The sequence below is a fragment of the Tenrec ecaudatus genome, chromosome 10 (genome assembly GCF_050624435.1).
Source record: "Tenrec ecaudatus isolate mTenEca1 chromosome 10, mTenEca1.hap1, whole genome shotgun sequence".
Taxonomy (NCBI): Eukaryota; Metazoa; Chordata; class Mammalia; order Afrosoricida; family Tenrecidae; genus Tenrec; species Tenrec ecaudatus.
The window spans coordinates 65,478,667-65,505,490 of NC_134539.1; the positions used below are offsets into that span (position 1 = coordinate 65,478,667).

Sequence of the window (26,824 nt, forward strand, 5' to 3'; positions counted from 1 at the left end):
TGTAAGAGACTATGTTGAGTGTAAAGCATTGTCTGCATTCAGAAAAATTAACTCGATTGTAAAAGCTGATGAATCCAAAGAGCCGTTGATGATGATGAGGGAAACCACAAATCAGAGTGTCTATCAAATGACCGGCCTCTCATCTAGACCACTGCACCCAAGAGTGAGTCAGGATGAAGGCCACCGTTTCAGAGCATCTGATTCTGCTTTCACTAATTCATCTTTCCTGTTCATCATGGTGCTGTGTTCTGTTAAGAATGCACTGGGGAACCTTGTGTAGTAATTTCAACAACTAGAAAGACGCACAAGAAAATTGTCCTGGATTGACAAGTAGATAAAATGGCACCACAAACTGTAAGATAGGATCCTAAAGCATCTACAATGGGCTAAGATTTCTCCAGGTTGCGGGGTGGAGAGTATGGACTAAGAAAAATGCTGTTTCCATTCTTGGCACAACCAAACCCATAGGTGACATCATGATAAATGGAGAAAAACCGGAAGTTGTCAAGGATTCCATCTTACCTGGATCTATAATCAAGGCTCATGGAAACAGTAGTCAAGAGAGCGAATGATGGTAACTGCAGCATTGGGTAACTGCTGCAGGAGAAGCGCAAGCGTGTTACTTACAGGACTAAGGTGCACCTACGCTAGCCATGGTGTTTTCAATCACCTCACGGATGTGCCAATGTGGACACTGAATAAGAAGGACAGAAGAAATGATGCACGGGAATTATGGTGCTGACAAGGAATATTGAAAGGGAACTGCTAAAACAACAAGCAAATCTAGGATGCAGGACAACCACAATGTTCCACGTAGGCGAGGATGAAACAAAACACATGCCTCATATCTGATCACGTTATCAGGAGAGACTGGTCCACGGAGAAGGATATCATGCTTGGTAAAGTAAAGGGGCAGCAGTAAGACAACTGACAAGAAGGACTGACATTGTGGCGGCAAAAGTGGGCTCAAACGTAGCAAAAATGGTGAGGATGCTGTAGGCTGGGGAACATTCTGTTGTGCATAAGGTCTCTTTGACTTGGAACTGCCGTGGTGGGACCGAACAACCAGGGGAAACTGTCATGCCCAGGATCCAGGTTAAAGGGCCAACAAGGTGGGTATATTATGACATGTACTTGTCTGGAAGGCATGGCTCTGGCTCCGTGAATGGATGTTATTCCAAATTTTTCCCTATCACCAAATCCCCACTGTTTATATAAATAGTGTTTAGTCGGGTAAGATTTTAATCTGTACAAGTCAACAATTAATATAAAACCTATACATGTACAATTTCCTTTTCTTAAAAGTGTTTTGAAATCTGCACCACTGGCTAAATTAATCACACTATCAACACACGATTCATGCCCCAGGGGGATAATTTATAATATCTCTAACATAAAATGGCAATGATGTCTCCATGTGAACCAGAGACGTACGTAAACCCTACACACATGAATGGATTTGGAGTTCTCCCTCTAATTCTAGCCCCAATCTGAGGAACAACTAGTTCTTAAGACATGGCCCTATTCAATAATGCCATCATGAAGAGATCACTGAACATTTAAGTACTATAGCAGTGTGGTGAAGAAACCAGATGGTGTCCGGTTATCAGAAAGATTAGTGTCTAGAGTCTTAAAGTCTTCTCTTAAAACAAGCAGATAGCTAAGCAAGGTATCAACTCAGTCCACATGGATGAAGCACACGAGCTTGTGTGAGCCAAAGATTGGAAGTAATAAAATTAAAACCTAAAGGAGGGAATGGTATCAGAGCTTAAATTGTTGTTTGTGTTTTACATGGTTTTCTGTATAGTAAATCTAGGATAGGTAAATCTATCAAGACTGTAACTGGAGGGGCATTTCAAGGGGAGATTGGGGGGAAATGGGGAGCTAACAATGAGAATAGAACAAGATATTCTGAAATTGATTGTGGTAATGATTGCATAATTCTCCTTAATGTGGCAGAGTGATTAAATTGTATGATGTGAATTATATGTCGGTAAAACTTTTTTTTTTTTTTTTGGTAAAACGTTTTTTAAAAAAAGACTGACACACATTTGTGTGATTAATCAGCATTTCAGTTTTAACACTCTTTCCTATTTTCTATAATGGTACAAGATTAAGGTTCCTTAAGATAATTAGAAATTTTTTGCATTTGTCATGCACCTTGCTTACAGTTCTATAAAGCAATTGCCAGCACCTTGTTCCATTTTTTAGAGAACCAAACTGATGCCCAGAAAGACGAATCAATTTGAAAAAGAGAGAAACGTGTTCCAAACCACACTGTCAAACCGGAGAGTGACTGCAGAGTCTGGACACATTACTTATCATACGATGCTAACAACTCATTTCCAAACTACTAAGCCCAAGACAATGTAAATGTGGTCGTTAAGTAAATTCCTTCAGAACATGCAGCACACCGGCATAGGAATCAATGATGTGTTCACAGGCTCATCATTCTTTCATTCACTGAACACTTGTGGAATAACTACTCCAGGTCAGGAATTGTCTGGGGAATGGGATGAAGTGGAGGAAAAAATGAACTCTGTACCTTGGTGAAATTAAAATTTGAGCAGAGGAGAGAGTCAAGAAAGGTAGTAACTATAAAAAATAAGAGGGTCCAGGAAGAACCGGCACGTACGCTTGTTCAATTGGGAAGAGGAAGCACCGGGCAGGCCTGGGCATGAAGGCTTTACAGAGAGCTCAGAGAGACCGGATTAGAACAACTTCTGTGGAGTCGTGGGGCAATGCGCGGTGGCAGTGGCTCAAGAGATACTGAAAAAGCCTCTGTACCGGGCCAGTATTGATCAGGGCCAGTATTGATAACAGTTTCAGGAATTAATTATTTTTAAAGGTCAAGAGAGAAATGGGCAGGAATGAGAAAGAGGACTTTTCCCCCTTTCTCCTTCCCGAGAATTACCAGTATGGATATGTGTCGATGGCAACAAAACAGTTGAGAAGAAAATTTTAAAGATGAAAGAAAAGAGAATTGCTTGAGTCATGTCTTTGACGGGTAAGAAGGGATGGGGCTCGGAGAAGAGCCAGGACAGGTGGTCTCATGTAGAAGATGATGCAATTAATTCACCACGGCCATAGGAGGGAAGGCTAGATGTTTAGTCAGAGACGAAGCTGGGCATTAGAAGTGCCCAATAAAAGAAAAACAAGAGATTTCTTTGAGGTGCATGGTTTAACTTAATTAACTGTGCTGAGTTTGTTTTCTTTTTCGGTAAAATTAGGGGAAACATTACCCATATTTTAAGAAATCATTATGAAGACCAATAGTTATTATTTATTTTAGCCTCAAAAGAGTGACTAGAGTTTAACAGACAAAATGAATGTTAACAGTTTTAGTAACAACTTTCATCCTTGTATTTAATTTTACAGTTCTTTAGCATCAAATAAACAGGCCTGGTGGCGGAGCACACAGAGCCAGTGGTCAGTGGTGACATGGTTTGTTGGCCATAGTTTCTCCAATGCAATTTTGGCACATTAGTTCTAAAGGGGCTGTAAATTGAATCCATTCTGATTCTGTTTGAAAGTCTTTGAAAATAATGTTACATTCTACTGAGCCAAATGCAAGCAAATGGAGAGCATTTTGAAGTTCGTTATTTTGGTTTTTGATTAGCAAGCAGAAAGAATGATGCAATCAATACTTGGACCCCCGAGCAAAATTTATTTATTTCCTCATTGAAAGCCTTTCTTGATACAGTGAACAATTACTGTGTTGAAGCCTTCTTTAGGGAATTTAGCCCAAAGTCTTGGGCTTCTCTCTCGACACCCCATTTTTGTAGATGTTTCCTTGACAATGCTGTGACACAAGTATTTTGAACTCTCTTCTGGGTCTCTTGAATATTTCACTCTTGCCTCCCTATTCTGCATCCTACGTAGAATTCATTTTCTATGGACCAGAGATCTTTTAAAAATCTAAATCAGGTGAAGTTGCTATCTGCATAAAACCTTCCAATGACTTTCTGGATCTTCTAGAATTAAATGCAAGCAGTCACTGGCAATTAGTATGCTCATCATAGCTAGCCTTTGCTTACCTCTTCAAACAATCTCCCACTGCCTTCTGTTCACAATGCTTCCAGCATTCAAATGTTGTTGCATGTTGCATGATATTCTGGAAGTACCCCAAGCTCATTCTCCACTCTTGCTTTCCCTTCTGCACAAAATATTCCTGCTCTAGTACTTCACCTGAGTGGCTTCCTATTTACATATTTACCCTGATGCCCTGTGCTCGCAAGCAGTGTCCCATTTCACTGCATCTCTAACCTTCATTCCTAATTGAAATAGTCTTGATTCTTCCCATGCTTGTTTTATGCTTGGTCACTAAAATGTTGGGCCATTTGTCTTTAATGTGTTAAATATAAAACTTAGATATCTTCACCTTCTATTTATCCAGTAAACAAGAGCACCCTAAACTTAATAGAATAAATAAATTCTAATCCCTGTGTTTTACAAACGATACAGTTAAAACGCCAACAGGGCAGTGATAACGGCACAGGTCTTCTTTTTGCATTTTATCATCCCTTCAATTAGGCAGATAGTTGTTTATTTAACACATACATACTTCTTTTCCTTCACTGTGCCTTATAACGTACTTTAGCACAAAGTATTCATTCAATTTTGTTTCGTATATTTGATAAAATGGATATTATCAAATTATGATATTTGATCATGTAGATATTATCAAATATCTCTGTTATGATAATTTCCAAGGAAATAAAATTTACTGTCTCACATTTTGTCTGATAATAGAATGGAAAGCTGTTTCCAAATTTCATAGAAAATACCCTCACATACTGCTTACTAACAGTAAATGATATACTCAATAGATATTTAGAGACTAGTCTTCTGAGAGAATGCAAACCTAATTCATGACTATAAACATGAATAACTGAAATGAAGCTGTATATCCAAAGGATGTCTCAATGAAATTGAGATAAAGGCAAGTAAGATTTACTATATCTAGTGTCTACATGACAACGCGACACTGCAGAATTCACAAAGTCAAGATACACTCTCACCATATCATTTCTGATAGACTACAGCAAAGGATTTTAACGGAATCAACTAGAAGTTAGCCGTATGGAAATGACACGGAGGAAAGGACAGGAATCAGGGGACAAAGACAGTTTTCTTCAAGGACAAACCCTGCTTGAAAAGAAAGCAATGGGAATATAAAATATATTTATTGAGCACATGTCTGATTCCAGGTGCTGAGCACTTACTTTACGTGCATCATCACCTTATTCCTGACTCACCTCTCTGTAAGTACTGTCCTGGCCCTCCTTTAGCTGAGGAAGTGTTAGTGAAAAGCGGTGTGCGCTGCATACAGTGGGAGAGCAGTCAGTGACAGACGGGGGATCGATCGCAACCCTAGCCAGGCTATGTGGTTTCGACACAGAGAACCCTCGCTTGTTGATCATTTCACATTCAAACAGGCACCATGCTTTCTTTTCTAGATCCAGATGTGTATTACATGGCGCTAGATGATAATTTATTCTTTTTAAAGAGTGATTTTTGGCACTATTGGCTCAGTCTATAAAAACTCAATGGTTTGTTTTAAAAGTTAAACTAGAACCCCTGTCCCATTACATCAGAATAAAATCTCAAAAGATCTACAACAGAATATTGAATAAATTATGAGATCCTTGCACACTAAATTTTGGGGAAAAAAAATAAAGTGAATGAAGTCTATCTTTATGGACACCCAGGGAAGGACACACATGATACACTGTTATATGGAAACGGCAACATGGAGAGTCAAAAAAGAGTCAAAGAAAGAAGTAACATGCTTGTCATCTTTCGGCGAATGGGGGTCTGAGAAGATGCAATCCATACTCTGAAAGACAGTTCGCCAGCTGCTTGGAGAAATGTATAATTGATTCACCTTCACATATTTTGTACATCAAGCATGGGTTACTTTTGTAACAAATGAGGTCAGTGTCTCAGTTTTCCAAACGACAAATTCCCCAGGCTGATCTTCGTAAGCGTTTGAATAGATTGGTCCCTGATTGGTGCAAGGATGGTGCACCCTGATGGTGCAAAGCCACCAAAAGGATGGGAGTTCAAGGTAACCCAGAGGAGCCACTGAAACAGAGCACAGGTTGACCACACATTGTTAGTGAATGTGTGTTTGCATACTTTCACCCGATGCTCTTCTTTCTTATCTTACACCTGGTTTTTCCTTCAACTGAAGAATTTCATTTTCCATTCTTTCACTTACTGAGCTTCCTGTTAAGATTTCCACTGAACAAAAATAAATTAGTAAACTACTGCTTCATGTCACCTGGTTCAATCATACATGTGTTAGCCGATTAGCAAAACCAGGGCATTCTCTCCATATGAGGGAATCCCCCCCCCAACACACACACACACACACACACACACATACATACATACACACACACACACACACACACACACACAACTGGAAAAAGCTCCGCTGAGCAGAGTTTGCATAGTACACATTTTACTGCTAGGCAACCATCGAGTAACTCACTCTGAGTTAGTGTACCCAGTGGTGTCTCCTGGGAAGGTGCTCTCTGGTCACTATGCATTTTTTCATAAAAGCAGTTTCACTTGAACCTCATTTTTGTGATGATTGATTTAAGAGAACAGCATGCGGCTGTGAAATTTTGTTTCCTGCTCAGGAAAAATGCCACAGAAACTGTTGTGATGTTGAACACAGCTTACAAGGACAGTGCTATTGGAAAAACTCAAGTGTACGAGTGACTTTCTCATTTCAAAAAAGGTGAGATGTCAATTGATGACAAACCTCATTGTGGATGTCCGGCAACTTCCCAAACAGATGAAAATGTCGACTTGTGTAGCATTTGGAGTTCATTCCACCAGCCAAGACTGTTGATCGAGCTTTCTAATTTAGAGGTTCTGAAAAATGTGTGTAACAAGGTGTAACAAAAAAGGCCTGATTTGACAGACTGTGGACTGGATTTGCCACCATGACAACACACCTGCTCACTCAGCCATCTCAGTACACCGGTTTTTGGCAAAAAACAGCACGTCTCTCTTTCCCATGCACCTAACTCACCTGACCTTGCTCCCTGTGACTTCTTTTTGTTTCCTCGAATCAAGAGGAACATGAAAGAACAGTGATTTGAAGATGTAGAGATGAGGAAAAAAAGAGGGAGGGGCTTGACAGCCGTCCAAACAGAGTAGTTTGAAAAATGTTTCCGATACAACTGCAGATCTGAAAACGTACAGTAGAACCCCAGTCCTCGACATAATCAGATTTCCATGTGAAATGTCGAGAAAAGTTTGCATCGGAGCTCACAGGAAACATCGGAATCTGACCCAATGCACGTGACCTTTGTGAACAAAACAGCTGCCGTTGTTAGTACATGTTGTTTAAACCTTTTGCAGCTGGGTTCCAAGCTTCTTGCTATTAATTTTCGTAGTTTGTATGGCTTTTTGTACTGTTTTGAGATACAGAAAACATGGAGCCTAAGAAAGAACTTTTTGAAAAGAACCATCATGATAAGAAACTGGTTAACCATGTTATCGAAACTGTTGATAATTTAGCAAACTCTTAGAAAACAGTAAGGAAATGCCAACAGCAGACCACATTAGACAGATTTTTTTTTTTAAGAGAAAGTCAGTCAGGTCCTAGTGAAAAAAGGCAAAGAAAGGAAAAAGCTACAGAAAAGCGGCTACCAGTTGATTTGATGGAAGGGGATTCTCCTTCCAATGACACACTCTCTCTCTCTCCACACCTCCTCTCCACATCCGCGTCCGCAGATCCAGATCCTCATCAGTCTCAAGGGACAGGCCATACTGTAGTTGTTAAAAACTCTTTTTAATGCTGTGTTTCTAATCAAAGTTATATTATTTAATTCTGAACGTATTTACTTTGAAATTTCTGTGTGGTGTTTTGTATAAAAAGGCAAGGTTGGGTAAAAAGGTGGTGGTCGAGGTTGAGTTAATATGCCTTCAGTTATTTCTTAGGGAAAAGTGATCTGGAATCTGATGGCATAGCCACCTGGACCCTCCTTCTGGAATGGATTAGCGTCGAGGTCCGAGGTTCTACTGTATAAGTTTAATGGAGAACACTTTGAAGGGGATTAGCATCGAGGTCCGGGGTTCTGCTGTATAAGTTTAATGGCGAACACTTTGAAGGTGATATGGTTGTTTTGTAAAGCTATTTTAAATACATAGCTTTAGGGGTAGGGTGGGGGAATTCTGCTCTTTGGGGGGTACCCCCTAATACGTGTCTACTCATGATACTGTGTGCATTACTAATATAATTAACATAACTATTTTAACAAGAAGTGCCAGATTATTATTTGCTATATTAAGTCATACACTTCAATTTGAATTTACATCTGAATGATACATGATTTATTTAATTTGAATTTCCATTCAACCGATAACAAGCACACAGAGAAAAGTATCTTGGAGAATCATAAGATTATTAAAAATACATTCATATTATGTTAAAGGACCTTGAAAGGAAAATTTGAGGCAATGAGTGAAAACATTATCCTCTGGGTTAATGTAGCTACAACTTGACAGGGCAGGTTGGGTTAGAAGTTTCAACAGAACAAGTACATAAGCGTCCCTCTCTAGGCTCTTTCAGAATACGCAGGAGGCCGCTGAGCTCAGTCTTCTGATTAAATCGGTAATAACAACCCCACAAAGGTATGAGAATAGTTATTTGCACTCAAGTTGCAAGGCTACATAAATCAACTGTGCGCACTCGACTGTGCTACATCTGGGCTGAATATGTAACAACCCCGTGGTTAGCACAATTTGGAGTAAATTAAATTCGATTCAACAAACATTCATGAAGCACTCAAACCATCTTGGCCTTGCAAAGCCCCTAAGGATGGGAAGCACATAGGCTCAGCTTTCTAAGAACTTGGCATTTAGTGAGGCATGCATCCTAGCATAAGCTAGGCCTTTACAGCCCAAACTGATAGAGATACCATGTAACACCAGGAAGCATATAAAGGCTACTTCATTCTGCAGTGGACCCCTGAGAAGGATGCGGGGAAGAGGTCATAACATTTTAGCTGAGGCTTAATGGTCCAACGAGAATGCTTACTGAATGTGGAGGTGAGCAGGTGCCATGCAGAAAGAGCAGGAGCTCACAGAAGCAGTGAGGTCAGTATGTGCTGGTGAGGAGTGCCGTGATTGTGCAGCTAAGCTGGCTCTGACTTCCAGCAGTCCTGTGGATGGTCCACTGGCAGTGGGAAAGGACCAGCTGCTCAGCAGGACAAAGATGAAGCAGCTTGTTTTCATATCGATTACAGCCTTGGAAAGTCTATGGTCAAGTGCAATATGTGCTCACTGTGAGTCAGAATCCCTTTGACTATGCTGCAATTGGTAATCTTTGTGGGAGAAGACGGCCAGGTCAGCTGTAACCAAACCTACGGCCAAAGAGTTGATTCCCACGAACACTGAAGCTATAGGGCAGGGCAGAAGGCCCCATTTGGTTTCCACGGCTTTACTGGGCTTTCAACTGCTGGTGAGCACTTCACCACCATGCAATGGGATACAAAGAGATGCAGAAGGAATGAGATTAGGACCAGACCAACAACAGGCTTAAATGAATATATTTAAATGTATGCTTTCTGGAGCCCTGGTGTTGTGGACGAGGCACTGGACGGACAATGGCAAGATCAGTGGTTCAAAACCAGCAGCGAGTCCTTGGGTGAAGGACGAGCCTTTCTACTTGGAAACCATTCATACAGAGAGAGGCTCTGTGATTTGGAATCACCTCAGCGACAATGAGATGTTTTTATTTTTTCTTTCTTTCTTTGTCCCCCAAAGCTCATATGGCATTTAACTTAAAAAAGAGTTGCTTTGGGCACAGGCCTCATTTTCATCCCATGATAAGTATATAATATATAATGTCCTTATTTTGTTATTAAAAACATCTGTTATTTATATAATTGTTTACAGAATTACTACATTAGCTTACCTGGTCAGCTTTTTGATGTGTGTTTGTGTGCGTGCTGGTATATTTTTTATTGCTATCAAAGACAATGATGGATCCAGCTGCCTGCCTGGGGAGACTCGGTGAGGTGAGACTCGGGAAAAACTACAAAGGGAGGTCACAAAGACCAGGAAGGCTTCATTGGATAATCCATGAACAGACACTGTCAGGTAGTATTATTGCCTCTTCTCCATAACCTTCAAATCATAAGACTTTACTGCTGCAAACGCAGAATGAAAATAGTAATTTGATCAAATCTGGGCTTCCAAATTCATCTCTGCTGTCCTCAGAGAAATGCCCTAGCTCTTCACTCATTTGCCAAACAGCAGAAAAAGCTCAACCCAAATGTTTAACACCTCTCTACTTTGGTGGTGCAAAGGTTAAGCGCTTGGCTGCAGTTGTAAGCACCGGTCCTTGCATGTAGAAGGATCTGGTAGGCGGCAGTTGTGCAGATGAACACCTGTGGACACCCTGAGGGGCAAGTTCGACCTTGTCCGATAGGGTCGCTACGAGCTGGAACCAAGTTGGTTTGACTCTTGGATTTTCGACTCAAATGATTTGCTCTTGGATGTTAGCTAGAAAGTGCTCATGGATAACAGCCGAGCAGGAGTGCGGAGGAAAGTTCAGATGATATGATTTCCCAAAGAGCACAGCTAAGGAAACCCTTGGATCCCCATTCTCCTATGTCACATGGGCTGGCATGATTGGGAATGAATTTTCTGGCGACCTTTTTCTTTTTCCTTTACCTGCTGCAACATGTGAGTTGAGGTTTCACTGGAAACCTAGTGAAAGAATTCCGGGATGGCTTCCCACGAGAACCAGCCCCTAGAGTCACTGCACAGGGTCTGAACGCGCGGACAACCTACCATTCGGACACCATTTTCAAAGGCCTGCCGGGTGAGTGGAGCTGGCCCATCCACGGTCTTGCCATCATCGTCTGGGCCCCAGCTGGCACTGTAAATGTGGATGTGCTGAGGGTTGAAGCTGACGGACTTCGCTTCAACCATGTCCGTGACGTCACCGTCCAGCATCCGCACACCTTCAAAACAGAAGGAGAAAGAGCGTGACTGCTGAGGTCCCCCGACACACCGCAGCCCACGTTCAAGTTTCAGGATATTTAACTTCCAGACATATTCTCACACCGAAGGGAACACATCTGGAGGAGAAAGGACGATTCACGGCAAACTGTCGCTAAGTTGTTGGATGCACTGTTTTCTCCAGCCTCCAATCCCCACAGCACGTAGCACGGTCTCACCCCTCCCTTCGTCCTCGGTTGTCAGAGAGCCTCAAGCAATCCCACTTCCTACATTTCGGCTCATTAAGTGCCTCGTGTTCATAATTGGCACACAACTTTCTGACCTTTGCAGTCTTACGAAATTAGACGAACTGCCAAATGAGGTTGGTCAAGCTTCCTCCATATTTAAAATTATCTCCTAATCTGTAGGACTGATGCGAACTCAATATAGTACTGCTTGCCCAGTTATTTATGACTCAGATAATAAATGAGAAAGCAGCTTATGCATGTTCAAATAAGTCTCCAAGGGGTTTAGAAATACTCAGTCATTAATCTTCATTTAAGTGTATTACTGTTAAACTGGAACTTATTATTAACCCTGCATTATAAAACCAGAAACTGAGATAATCAGAATGAATTATATATTTGCTAGATGCCTTGTTTTCCTTTTTTGCTTTGTTTTTTTCTGCAGACGTGCATGAGATACACCATGTCTGTTAATGAGCAGCGGAAACACCGCACTGTGCAGAAACATACCCATTTTCAGCATAGGCAAAACATTATCGCTGAATTATTTTCAAGCGATATCTTTACAGTGCAGATTCACTCCTAAAGGTAATCTCATCATCCAAGAGGATTTTTTAAGTTTGTCTCAATTATCAATAATAAGGACTATAAGATCAAACCCCAATCACACAGCTTTAAATAGTGTTTTCTGGTAGAAAATAAATATTGGAGAGACAATATCATGCGTGGGTGATTAGTGTTTTTAACTCGAACTATAAAAAAACACAAACACAGAAAGATGGAGGATGACACGGAACCCTGATCTCACAAGTACGGTCCTCCTGTGCGCACACATCTGGACCGTTTAAACTGCCCCGGGATCTCTAAGGACACTGCTATGTTTCGAGGGTTTCTTCCTGTGGCCTTTTCCATGTTTAAAGGAGAGATATGTCAACAAGCGGTGTTGACAATATAGATGGTGAACAAGTCCCCCTCTCAGAATTATAGAATGGGGGGGTAGGGAGTGGATGAGCTGATACCAAGGGCTCAAGTAAAAAGAAACTGTTTTGAAAATGATGACGGAACATATGCACAGCTGTGTTTGACACACTGGATGGATGGATGGGTTGTGATAAGAGCTGTAAGAGCCCCAATAAAATGATTAAAATGAAAAAGAATCATAGAATGGAGACTGTTAGGAAGGCTTATCATTAGCTTGTTCAGTGGAAGAAAGTACCCAGCAGAATGCCCTGCATGCACTGGGGCCACTGTTTTTATTTGTTTGTTTTCTTTATATTTAAATTAGGTTTGAATATTCAAAGTCCATTTGCATATATTGTATCAGAGAGTTTTGCACTGTTTCATAGTCTTACTCTTTTTTAAAAGTTGAACTATTTTATCTGCAGCAGGAGGTCTGATATAAACTCTGCTAACCACACAAAATAATGTGTCTGATATTTCTAAATACCTATATATGAGGGGTACCCACCCCCAAAATAGAACAGAATTTTTTATTCTTGGAAACATTTTTCAAAATTATCTGTTTGGATGGCTGACAGCACCTCCTTCATTTTTTTTCTTCGCCTCTTCTATGTCATCAAATCACTGACCTTTCATGTCCCTCTTCATGTGAGGAAACAAGGAGCAAAAAGAAGTCGCAGAACGAGGTCAGGTAAGTAAACTGCTGCCTGGGGCACGAGAGGCATGCTGGCTTTTCAGGCAAAGGCTGGCCCGCTAAAATGGCTGCGTGAATAGGTGCACTGTTGTCGTGGCAAAACCCGTTCTCCGCCTGCCACAAAGCAGCCTGTTCTGCTGCCCATGGTTACACAATCTTTTCAGAACATCTAAATTGAAGCCTTGACTAACAGTCTGACCTGGTGGAATGAACTCCCAAATCACTATCCCCCTCTCATTAAAACAACAACAACAACAACAACAACAACAAAACCCAAAAACCAAATGAGCATCATCTTGATCTTTCTTTGATTTATTGCACTTTTTGTGGGGCGAGGTGATAACTGGCTTGATTGATGTTTGCTTTTGGTATCATAAGAATAGCACCATTCTCGTCGCCTGTACTGACCTGGGTGGGGGGGGAGGGAGTCTAGGTAACTTGGAAGCTGTTCTTTCAAAGTATGGCTTGTTTCAACTTGCCAGTCTTTCCTGGTCAGTCAGGAACAGAGGCACAAACCCCTCTCATTCCTAAATCTTTTATTCAAATTCACTGAACCAAGCTCCAAGACAGTCCAGATAACTGCCCCATTTCTCCCATGGTCTGTCATCAGTCTTTGAGCACAAGGGCACCAATTTTTATCGACATGCTCTTCCAGAACAAAGTTTCTCATCACTCAACACTTCACCTTTTTTGAAATGAGAAAACCCCTCATACAATTGAGTATTTCCCATTGTGCTGTCCTTGTAAGCTGTGTTCAACATCACACAGTTTCTTCAGCACTTTTCCCGAGTAGGAAACTCAATTTCACAGACACACGCTGTTCTCTAAAATCGGCCATCACAAAATATGAGGTTCAAGAGAAACTGCTTTTATGAAAAAAAATCCATGGTGACCAGAGAGAATCTATCCAGGGGACACCCCTGGGTGTTCTAACTCAGAGTGAGTTGCTTGATACTTGCCTAGCCGGGAAAATGTGTACTTGGAAAGCTCTCTGTAGTGGAACTCTTTTCTTTTCTTTTTTTTTTTTTGGGGGGGGGCGCTCCTCGTATAAGCATACTTATACACTTTAATTCCATTTCTATGCTATAAGAAGGTTTCCAAACGTCTATAGAAAACGAAAATAGAACATGACGGAATTTTTCTATAGCTTTTTAAAATTCTTCTTATATTTCTGTGGAGCCCATGAATAAAATGCATAACAAAAATCCTATGTGGAGTATGACATTTGTTTGAATATTCACAAATAATTTTTATTCTAAAAGATTAAACTTGAAAAGTTGCTTCTTTTCTGTCTTTTAATCCCAAGCCTTCCCACCTTGGGCTTGAGGGGTTAAAGGAATAATTCAGAATGTTCAGAGATTTAGAATATTTGCAAGTCATTGTCATCCTTTCTCCCTCTCTCTAAGGTACAGTTCGTCAGTGGTTGAGGGGTTGAGACCACACGATCATCTTCTCGCTCCCTCAAGGTCAGTTAGGGATCTGGGCAGAGAGTAACGATGGGGATGTGGGATGTGTGTTTGTGTCAGTGAGAGACCATGTTCCTGAACAAGAGGGGCTGACTGGGCAGCCACTGCAGTCATCTGATTCCCTAGGCAAGTCAGGGGTCTTCGACAGCCTGGGTATTCTTCCAAGAAAAGCCATGGTACTCTTTCCTCAGCCCCTTCCCCAGCAGCTGTCAGAGTATAGCTCATTACTGGTGAAGAAACAGCCGTCCGCACTCAAGAATTCGGGGTGAAATAAAGGAAATTAAGAGGGGAAATTTACTGTGGATGGGCCTTTAAGGTAGTCTCAGAAAGCTACTTCTTGGCACCTTTCTTAAACATCCTAAATATCTTGTGACACACTGTAAGGTTCTACATTGTCTACCTTTACCCTACGTGGTCATTTTCATGCTTCTGTTCAATTCTACTTAATACTTGGAAGCAAGTAGTGCATCTAAGGCAAACAGGCCAATCTGGTACCAAGAACTTTGTTCATTTGAAAACACTCTTTAAGAAAACCCGAGGGGACTCCTCCAGACTGGCACGAATGATCATGCATTAATGACCAGGATCTGCACCACCTCTTCCAATTCTTCCTTCCTGTTTGGGTGTGACTTGACGCTGGCTGCTGCCAACCCAGATGAAAAAAAACCAAAACAGGGATGCTCAAACAAAACTCACTGCCATCTCGTCTCTTCTGACTCAGCGTGACCGTACAGGACCCACTAGAACTGGCCCTGGGGGCTTCCAAGACAGTCCCTCTTTTTGAGAGTAGAATGCCTCATGTTTGCAGGCTAACACCTAACCCACTACACCACCTGGGCTTCCCCTGTGGGACAGCTAGTCCTAGCTTTAATTAACGTTCTGATTTATACTGCTTTGGTCAGATCTTTTTAGTAAACATGTATACAACTGGCGGTGTGTATATGCATATATAATCTAGAATGGCTGGTGAAAAGAGAACCATTACATTACAGCAACAGAGATAGGCCATTACAGTTGAATTGAACGTAAAGGAACTCTTTTTGTGAACTAGAAGCAAAAAATGATTTACTGTGTGACAGGATTTCTTTCCACAGAGATATTACTGCCTAGTGGTTACATTATTAGTTCTTTCTGACCCGAGCACCGTGTGTCTTGTCATTGACCCCACCTTCAACATTAGACATTTCTTCATGCCTGCTTAAAGAAAGAAACACCCGTGCTTCAGAAGTCTCGGACTGCAGTTAACGACTGGCGAACACTGGTCATTTGGCTGCCAGCCACAGTTAAACATGATTATGCAAATATACGCTTGCCTTCAGTTTCTGAAAACCAGCGAGCACGAGAGCTCTCGGCTGTTTTCTACATCCACGTAGTTTGTTTCCGTACCTCCGATCTTGGCGTTGAAAGCAATTCCAACTGTGCAGTGCGAGTTGTTTGCAGCCGCTGCCACTTCCCCGGCACAGCGGGTCCCATGCCTGCAGGCAGAAGACACACTTTCTAAAGTAAGACACTCCATTGCGACAGCCCCACACTTGTCACTGCTACAACTCAGCCTTTCCTGTCAGGAAGAATGGCTCCGGTCGTGGTGTTTCTGAACCTGCCCACCCACCGACTGCTTAGTCTGTCCACAGCAAACATTGGACACTTAATTTTGCTGTGCTGTAGATTATTTTTTTTATATGTGCTGTCTGATACAGTAGTCGTCTGTCAGATATGGGTGTTGAGCACTTGAAATATGGCTAATGAGATCTCACCTAATTTTCACATTTTATTCAATAACAAATACACACATCGGTAATTAGAAAACTTAGCAAGACAAAGATTTGAAGTTACTTTTTGAACTTGTAAATTAATCTATCGATCAAGTATTCCCATTAAAAATGTGCCATCTAAGAAAAAAATACACTACAACTGAATACACACACACTGAATGTTAAAGGACTGCATGGGGAAAAATAGAACATCTCACTAATAATATGAATGATGCACTCAAATATTTTACTTAAATTATCCGAATTAATCTCTCCAGTTTCTAGTCACCATATTTTGCATTTTTTAGATGTTGCTATTAGAAAATGACAACTTTTTTCCCCAGTTATTTCTTGCTTAACTTTGTTCCTGGAGCAGAGAAAGGTTTTCCAACATCATCTGATGCAGAAATGGAAAAGAAGTTTCAGGTGAAAGATCAGCCCATTTAGAAAGGGTACTACTGAGAACGAGTCCAAGGAGAGACCGGACCCAGAGAAAGATTCAGACCAATGTTTGCCATGTGTGATAATGAATAACCTGCATTTGTCCTTGCTTATCAAGTCTAATCTTCTACAGATGATTGTGCGTTACACAACGAAGCCCTGGAAAGGTTAGATCCTAGGAAACCCTATGTGACATTTTTACCGTATCCTATGGGGTGCTGAGTTGGAAATCAACTCAACTATGCATAACAACAAGACATGCTGCAGAACGCGGCATGTGGGATATGATACTCTGGGCAATGATAGACCAGGGATGGCTCACAACAGATATCTTCACATACACAAACCAAAAAGAGCTTGCAATCTTCGTATTCCTAGCTCATCTGATGTCAATGTTATTTCATTGATTCCTTCCTTGTCCCTCTTACGGTTATATTTGACAATGAATATCTATAAATATTCACGAGCCCGATCTCTTGTTTTGTCAATAACCATTGTATGGCCATTGTCCAAATTTCTTACTGTTTTTCCTATCACATCTTTTGCATGTATGTTTCTAAATGTGTTATTTGGAGCATAACAAACTTGTTTTGATATGGGATTGTCCTACCTGGATCGTTACAGAAAGGATGGACTAAGTGAAGAGACAGCAAAATCCGCCTGGAAGAATACACCAGTCTGTGTGATCCAAAGATTGGATCCGTCCCAGAGGACGGAACAATACCAGACCTGAAAATCTAAATACAAAGTTTGCAGAACTCAGATGGTATTGGAAGTCCCAGTCCATTTTCAGGACATAAAGTCAGCAGTTCAAAACCACCAGTCACTCCTCAGGGGAAAGATGGGAGTTTCCCAAGCCTATCGTGTTACCATCTCAGAAACCCAAGACTTCATGGCAGTGAATTTGTTTTTTATTTTACGTGGACTGATTCACCACTGACTATCGTGTAGGAATGTGAAAAGCTTTGACATCAGAAAAAGAGCCCAGTACAGTGGATTTTGGCGGCTGCTGTAGTTGGGCTAGAATGTAACATCTTGTCATTAGATCTCCCTTTGAACCACTTTGAATTTATTCTATTTGAAAAAAATATTTTCTGCTTTCTTTTTGTTTGAGGATTTTCCTAAGTTTATTTGGTTCTTGCTGCTGGGTACTTTTCGGGGGCTTTGTTTTATATGTCTTTTTGTACAGAGAGAACTCAGGATAGGTGAATCTAAAAGGCAGCGAAAAGGATGATGGGGGTAAGGGGAGGCTAACTGGAGAGTCACCAGTTAAGGGCATAAGAAGGAAGGAAGTGTTTCCAAAACTGGTTGCGGTGATGAATACACATTTTTTCTTAACATGACTGACTTATTGGATTGTATGATATACTAATTATATTCCAATACATACAATTTTAAAAAGAGAAATTATGTATTTTTAAGAAGGAAAAACATTTCTTTTCTAAGTTCCAACCAACTACTAATTCAACCCCACCCTGAAACACAGCACAATTTTTAGAAATGACCTACTTTTAAGCTCTTATCAAATACTTTTTTTTTTTGCTCTATCTCTATTTCTTTTCCAATAATTTCACTGGGCAGTGAATTTTAAACTGATAGCATTTCACACAATTTGCTTCACAGTCTTCTAGTTTGGATTGCTCCTGCAAAGAAATCAGCCATCCAGGCTCGTTTTCGTTTTCTCTGGATGCTTTCCCTGGCCTCTCTTTGTCTCTGCTATTTTTCATTTTAATTAAATGTTGTATGCATAGACTTTATAAGTCTTGCTTAACATTCCTAACCCGATAGTTTAATATTTAATTATTCAGAATTCTCAGTTTCTTTCTAAACTGTCTACGGGTCTCTAGTTCTTTCTTTCTGAATCCAAATTAATCATGTAATAAAACTTTCTTTATAGCTTGATCCTTTTCAATCCCCTTTCCTCTCATGGCAGCAATCTGTGTAACTTTTTCGTTCTTTAGTACTCACTAATGGGTTAACACTACATTCATTCACTACTCACTTCAAACATCCTGTGTTTATGTCATTATTTGCAATCCTTTGTGTTCTTTTCCAAATATGCCTGATTAATTCTGATACTGTCTTGTTTTGAAGGTATTTTCCAAGCATTCATTTCCTTGTACATATAAACTATTCTTATTTAATCGATTTATAATAATTACAAGTATGTGTGTGGATTTAATTCTGCTTTTTTGTAGTTGCATCTTATTTTTGTGACTCCGCCCCCCTCTGTGTACTTGTTAAATTTTCTATGTAGAATCTCATGTTGTATGATCTCTTATTTGTGAATATCTTCAGGCTGGGATGGTAAGGTCATTTCCCATCCCTTCCACAATTTAAAGTTCTTCTACCAGGTATGTAGGGGCGCTCAGCCATGACCTGCTGAAGTAAATGCCAAATGTGGGCATATGAATAAAAGGAATATACAGTACAAGGAATATACAAACCCCATGAACATGGCTCCCATGAGCAAAGCCCATGAACACAGTGATTGTTACGGGATATTTATTTATTTATCCGTCCTCCCAAGGGGCCCTGGGAATGGTTAGGTGCTCCACTGTTAACCGAGAAATCAGCAACGTGATTCTACAAGTTGCTCTGGAAGAGAGAGAGGTAACAGCCTATGATTACAGCCTTGGAGACCCTAGGGAAATGACTCTGCCCTACGGGGTCAGAATCAACTCCTTGGCAATGGGTTTTGATACTAGATTGCCCATTATTATCAGACTGAGAACGTCAAATATGTCCTCTGGAATAGGGTGTGCTCAGTTGTTTGTTTGAATGTCTCTTTTCTACAGCTAATATACAGAAAACAGAGGAAGGTCATGGTGCTTCGGCGACTAGATTATACGTGATTAGTCTGCTCTTGTCCATTCCACCAGGGTTTAATCTCTTGCCATTCCTGGGCTTGTTAAAATCAAGCAGATATGAGATCTTCCTATCTAGTCTTAATGATTTTCTATTTCATGCCACTGTTCTACCAACCCACTGTCATTGAGTCAATTCCTACTCATAGCAACCCTTTAGAGAATTCCCGAGACAGTCCATGTTTATGGGAGCAAACAGCTTCATCTTTCTGCCAGAGCAGCTGGTAAGTTTGAATCACCAACCTGTGGTTAGTTGCAATGCCTAAACCAGAGTGTCAGACTCCGAGAAGTTTTCTTGGTGTCCTACCATGTATTAAAATGCTTTAGAATATTTTCCCAAAAGTTTAGATGTGCGGTCCTGGGTACCATGTAACTGAATACCTAATTCTACCATGGTATGCTAAAGTAGAAGAATGGGCATGGTTAAGTATTCCTTAAATAGAATAGCGTCCCACTTGCATGACATAAATCATCAACACATTGTGTGAATTCTCCAGAATGACAAGCAGTCACCCCTTCCTTACAAACACATTCCGCATAGGGAATTATGTACATTGTGCCACATACATCATGATGTAGCACCACACTTGGGTGACATTATCTGAGCTGAGCCCTCGAGGTGCTGCTGATACTACATGGGTCTTACTGCAGTACAAGGTACTGCATGTGTTTTAAATATGAGCTAAATAATACACCACCATAAACTGTAATCGAGGGTCCAAATTGGCAGCACAGCTATATTTATACAACCCACTCAGCAGATGACAATGATCATTACCCCAAGAAAAACACAGGCACCGGTCTTCTTTTTATTTCTCTATCTTATTTGACTCAGTGTTTTGAAATAGATTTAAAACAGATCATGAAAGAATATATAACTATGTGGTTGGCTAGAAGTTTCAGCATGTGAATAAGATGAAACTTCCCTTTTTCCAAAGAACAAGATAGGCAGTAATAACTATATTTATGATAAATATAAAAATCATAAATCCAAACCCTATAATACAGATGCATTTTCTTTAAAGATAAGAGTATGAGCATTCAGAGTGTTTTAAATCATATGGAGATTTTCATATATTTGAGAGCAGAAACCAATATATTCACTATATTGGGCTGTGACCCACAAATAGCAACTTACGAGGGGGTATACCAAAAAAGGAATTTTTTTTCAAAGCCATGTAAATTTTTTTACAAAAAAGTCTTATCAATGTCAAAGTATTCTCCATTGCACTTAATACATCTGTCAAATCTGTGATTCCATTCTTGGATACATTTTCCAAAGTCCTCCGTTTGGATGGCTGACAGCACCTCCCCTGTGTTCTTCCTTCTCTTCTACACCTTAAAATCACTGTTCTTTCATGTCCCTCTTCATTCATGGAAGCAAAGAGAAGCTGCCTGGAGTGAAGTCAGAGAAATCAGGTGCAGCGTGCAAGAGATGCATGCTGTTTTTTGCCAAAAAATGGGGCACTGCGATGGCTACATGGGCAGGTACATTATTGTGGTGGCAAAACCAGTCCCTCATCTGCTACATATCAGGCCTTCTTGTCGCCTACTGTTACACAATTTTTTCAAAACCTCTAAATAGAAAGCTTGATTAACAGTCTGTCCTGGTGGAAAGAACTCCAAATTCTCTAAGAGCCAACATTTTTATCCGTTTGGGAAGTTGATGGGCATCCAGAATGAGGTTTGTCATCAATCCACATTGCACCTTTTTTGGAGTGAGAAAACCACACGTCCACTTGAGCATTCCCATAGCACTGTCCTCGTAAGCTGTGTTCAACATCACCACAGCTTCTGTGGAAATATTCCCGAGCAGGAGACAAAATATCACAGCCATAGACTGTTCTCTTCAATTGGCCATCAAAAATATGAGATTCTAACAAAACTGCTTTTATGAAAAAAATTCACTGTGATCAGAGAAAACCTTCCCAGGTGACACCACTGTGTGCACTCTCTCAGAGCAAGTTGCTAGATGACCACCTCACGAGAAATGCATACTACAAAAGGCCCACTCCATCCAGTGCAATTCCAGGTTTTGGGGGGCACCCCTTATAAACTAGACAATTTCGATGTAGTTACCACCATTTCAAATATATTGAATCATATTTGGGCTGTCTTGTACATATTCACAATAAGCCACATTTTCTGAGATTTCCAGGAGATAACTCAATTATAGAAACTATAGTGGATCTATAGACAAAAACTCAAAAGAAATTGGACATAATCTAAAATAATGTAGGATATAGGCAATCCTGAAAATGCTTTCCATGCCATATGTGTTCCATGCCATTAGTCATCAGATGCAAAACAAACCACAATGATATCCTATTTCACTTCCCCTACAATAGTAAAGATTAGACAAATGAAAGGAAAACAAATGTTGATAAGGATGTAGGGAAATTAAAACCTTTATCCACTGCTGATGCGAATCCAAAATAGTACAGTTACAAAAATAATACCAAAACTACTAGATAACCCAGAAAATACTACTCCTGTGTATGCAATTAAAATACGTGGAAGCAGTGACTCAGAGACGCACACACCGAGGCTCCCCGTAGTGCTCTTGGTTATAATCAGAAGGTGGAAAGAGCCTAAATGTCCATCAACAGATAAAGGGATAACATCAATGTGGTACATTCATATCGGAAAGCTGGAAAACATGCAAAGTGAAATGAGCCAATCATAAAAGGATAAATGTTATGCGATTTCTCAAATATAGGAAATACTTCTTAAAAAGGAAAATATTAGATACCAAAATGTATGAGCAATGATCAGAGAGGGAAGGTGGAAATGAGGATTATTACTTAAGACAAAACTACATTGTTCAACAGCAAATTGTTGGAGGTGCTATCAATAAGTTGCACACCTATAAAAAATTGAATTGGCAATTTGTATTATGAACATGTTTATCACAACATGTGAAAATGCACAGTCCCTGGGGCTGCCTATGACAACCAAATCTCCAGAGATTTGGTTCCTTGATTTGAAGTCAGGGCTTCAGAGAGAGCGCCAGTTCATTGGCCTACGACCACTTTAACGCTGCAATTCTATCTCAAAGTTTGTGGCATAGTTCCTGGGATCTTAACACATCGCAAGGCAAAACAACCAGCTTCTCCATGACAGGGCAACAGAGCAAGAAGAAGAGTGGGGAATGGAAGAAGGAAATAGAGTATGTAGCTAATTGTTTCCATGAAATACTGACTCTTTTGCCATGAGATCAGAAGTGGTTGATTCTTGACTACCATGAATGAAAATTTTGAGAAAAGAGTCTGAGTTACTTAGTTTATTGTGGGAACCTGGCCGATAAACACATGTGGGGTTAATTGAAGGGTAGAGATAAATGGCTCCGTGAGCCTCGCCTTTCCAGTTCTCGGGTCTCTTGCTTTGTGATGGTCAGACCAGAGTGCTGCTGCCTTAGCCAATTCCCTGCTTCAGCTGGCAAGGCTCACTTCCTGCAAGACAACCCCAAGAAGCCACATAGACCTACCCTGATGCAGCCCTGGGTGCTGGAGCACCTGTGTGGAGACCCCTGCCAGCACGGAGATGCTTAAACATTCACTGACTCAGCTTTCCTCATGCATTCGGCATCACAGTGTGTGTTTTGTGAGATGGAAGAGAACTTTGTGGATTGGTGTCAGACATATGAGTTGATGTTGGACCTGTGGGCTTGGGCAGCACTGGGTTGAGATGTTTTATTGATGTGCACTTAAACTTTTTATGAAGCTCTCTCTTATACACGAGTTTCCGTAGATTTGTTCCTCTAAAGTACCCAGATTAACACAGTCTATAATGGAATCTTGATAGAAAATACAGAACAGAATTTCATATTACTGTGGAAGGCAGACATTCTGTGAGCCATGGAGGCTTGCTTTCATAGGGCACTGAAACTACGGCCTGGAGAGAATCTTTAGGTCTGAAACCAGAAGTACCCTGAAGTCTTCTTAGAACTAACCAATATTTCAGCTTACCTAGTAGAGAGTGTCTGCCTTGAGCATTGTGCTTTTTTAAAGAATATCTACATGGAATCCAATCAAGATTAACTAGAACCTTAAGGGGCACTGGATTTGTGTTCCTGGGCAAGGAAGAGCGGAAAAAGGAGGGGAGACCGGCTGCACAACAGGAAGCATGTGATCAATGTCCCTGAGCGGCACACGCAGACATGCTTCACTGTCTACGCTTGGATATGTTCGTCGTCAACAACGACAAAATGACTATAACGTCAAACAGCAGAGAAAAATGGCCTTGTTGCAACACTTCTTTGAGTCTTTCACAGATACTTCCATTGCTTCCAGGACCCTAAGAAGCCAGACATGTTTTATTTCAAAAATTGTATTTTCGATGAAAAATGTTAAGTTTTTTTTAATGGAAATCAACAGGTTTCATTATATGTTACACTATAGCTTTCCTATTTTATCTGTTAAAATGACAGAGTGACCATGTTTTCTATACAGTGGAAAATATCACTTCAAAGCATTCATCTGAGCAATGGGCAAACTATCGCAAACGTGACCAGCTTCTCCATGAGGAGCCTAATGGGCATGCAGGTTTCCAAGTAGGGATGGGTGGGCGAGTCACGGGAGCTGTGTTTGTGTAGAGCCAAGTTTCCCAAACCCAAGTGCCCCAGTCAAGCACTTGGCCATACAACCCGTGGGACTTCCCCATCTTTCTGGTCTGGTGAAACTCTCTGCTCCTTAGAGGAAAAACTTTGTAATTTCAAGTCAGAGCGGAGTTGGAAAGCACAAAATAGAATTTCCACAGTATACCCTTTAACTGACGGACCCAAAGAGACAAAAATGGGGCTCATTGATTGAAGAGATGGGAGATGAGAACAGGGTATCTGGTAGCCAATTTTGTAATGTTGCAAACACATGAAAAGTTAGGTAAAATGAGCATGGAATCTCAATGCAAGGTGTCTATTACATCTTGTCAAGTGAGGAAATGTTACATTTAATCCTTATTTTGGTTTCTTCCTATTTTTCAGTCACATGGATGTGTGAACTTTCCTCGTTCCAAAAAAACTAGTGGAGGAAATGCTAATTCCTTTAAGCTTTCACTGTGGATCTGGAAACAGTGTGCCAGTAATGCCAGCGTGAGTCAAACACTGGGGCACATTCTGGATAGCTCCCTAAACTCTTGTTGGCTTTTCCTCCCAAACTTCAGTTCTCAGGGGATCAACAACTGCCACTATAGAGATTTTCTAAAATTGCATTAAAATATACAAAAATGTAAATTTACCATTTTCACCATTCTGAACTATATAATTTAAAGACATTTCAAATGCTCTGGTGTTCAGCAGTGCCTAGCTTCATGATGCCAAAACAAAGCCCTTCAATCCTTAAGTAATTACTTCTATTACTCTTCAAATCCCCTCACAACTACTGATCTTTTTTGTCTCTATAGATGTGCTTTTTCTGGGTATTGCACATGTATAGAATTATACATTATGGGCATTTGTGTTGGGCTTCTTTTTATACCACAGAAGGTTTCCAAGGTTCATCTGTCTTTTACCATGCACCTACACTTCCTCCTGTTTATGGACTAAATAACATGTCATTACTTAAATATAAAAAAATTATCAGCATTACTAGGAGGTACAAGTCATTGAAGAGGTTTCATGCTTGGTGAAAAAAGAGAAACAGAGGATCAGTGAAAAAAGGGCAGACCCTCTGTGGGATGAAGTGAAGCAGTGGTGCCAACACCGGGTTCAACTACAGCAATGATGTGTCATCGTTGTAGTACTAGACAGTGATTCGACAACCCCGAGGACGACATTTTGCTTAAACATTCATCAGCTATACACTGGTACATATGGGGGCTGGAGGCACAGGGAATCCAGGGTGGATGATACCTTCAGGACCAAGGGTGTGAGGGGCGATTCTGGGAGAGTGGAGGGTGAGTGGGTTGGAAAGGGGGAACTGATTACAAGGATCCACATGTGACTTCCTCCCTGGGAGATGGACAACAGAGAAGGGGGGGAAGGGAGACTCCGGATAGGGCAAGATATGACAAAAATAACAATGCATAAATTACCAAGGGCACATGAGGGAGGGGGGAGCGGGGAGGGAGGGGGAAAAAAAGAGGACCTGATGCAAAGGGCTTAAGTGGAGAGCAAATGCTTTGAGAATGATTGGGGCAGGGAATGTGCAGATGTGCTTTATACAATTGATGTATGTATATGTATGGATTGTGATAAGAGCTGTAAGAGCCCCTAATAAAATGTTTAAAAAAAACAAAAAAAAAACATTCATCAGCTGATGAACAATATTGTTGTTTCCACCTTTTGGCTTTTTGAAACAAAATTTTTTTTTTCTGGTGTGGTGGTGGCAGGGAGAGGGGGAATCGAGCAAAGACAGGTACATAAAAGACTATTTTTGACTATATTCCTTTCTTGAAACAAACGTATTCATCTGTTCATGAATTCAAATTCCTTACAATTTCCATTCCTTTTTGATATCTCCGATGCTCATTCCTGCCACATTTTGGTTTTGCCCTGAGTAAAAATGTTTCCTTTAGACCCATTTCTTAAGTACTCAAGAATGAGAGAAAACACAGGAACAATGTGTTCTCCAACACATTGTGATCTGATATTACTGACTGCTCGTGTTGTGCAAAACACTACCACCCCCTCAAGTGTGTAGCCCATTCTCCAATTTGGAGAGTACTTAGCATCTCACTTGATTCTCACATCAACTCTGTGAAATAAGCAAAGCAGGTACTTTGCCTCTTATTTTCTAAATAAGAAAATTCAAGCAGACAGATGGTGATGAGAAGGCATAAGGTAGGACAAGAGCTAGATTTGGGTCCTCTGGGTATTGTATAGAAAATGCCCAAGTAGTGCTCACTAGGTGCTTGGCTACAGAAAAAGGCTATGTCAGTCTGAGTCAGTTTGCTGCCATAGTGATTGGAAATATACAGGCAGTTCTACACTGACCTATGGGGTTTCTATGAGTGAGCCTTGACTTGACAGCAGTGGCTTTTGGTCTTACATGGAGACACCTTCTAATACTTTGTATGACCACTGAGTTTTTGTATGACTTCTTTCCTTGCTACTCAATTATATTTTGATGTCTGTGAGATAGAGTCAACTTTATTCCTTCATTAGCATTGATGACAGAATATTTGACAATATATTTTATAAGACATATAAGAAATTCTGTTAATCTTTAAAATGAAAATTTAGGATGGAAAATAGCTAAAAGTGAATTAACATTCCCTCTTGAGGGAAAGGTTAATAGAAGCCCAAGAAGCACAGTAAGGGGGTACAGATGCAAAATCATGCAGTAGGCAGACCCAAGGTCAAGACTACGACAGAGAATCAGGAAGTAAACTGCAAAGGCTACAGGTGTCAACGTAAGGGCTCAGAGCTTCAAAGTAAAAAACAAAGACATAAATCCACTACTGAGGAAATAAAAGACAAAATAGAAAACAA

General features: G+C 40.6%; 1 protein-coding gene across 4 annotated transcripts in view; it reads right to left on the reverse strand.

The window, feature by feature from the left end:
- The window catches only part of PCSK5 (proprotein convertase subtilisin/kexin type 5), a 516,123-nt gene that overhangs the window by 321,053 nt on the left and 168,246 nt on the right, over window positions 1-26,824 (reverse strand). For all 4 annotated transcript variants that reach the window (XM_075560524.1, XM_075560523.1, XM_075560525.1 and 1 more), the window contains exons 6-7: window positions 15,723-15,811; window positions 10,822-10,994 (exon numbers count right to left, since the gene is read on the reverse strand). In XM_075560524.1, the coding sequence (XP_075416639.1) occupies window positions 10,822-10,994; window positions 15,723-15,811 (262 nt within the window). The remainder of the gene's footprint in view (window positions 1-10,821; window positions 10,995-15,722; window positions 15,812-26,824) is intronic.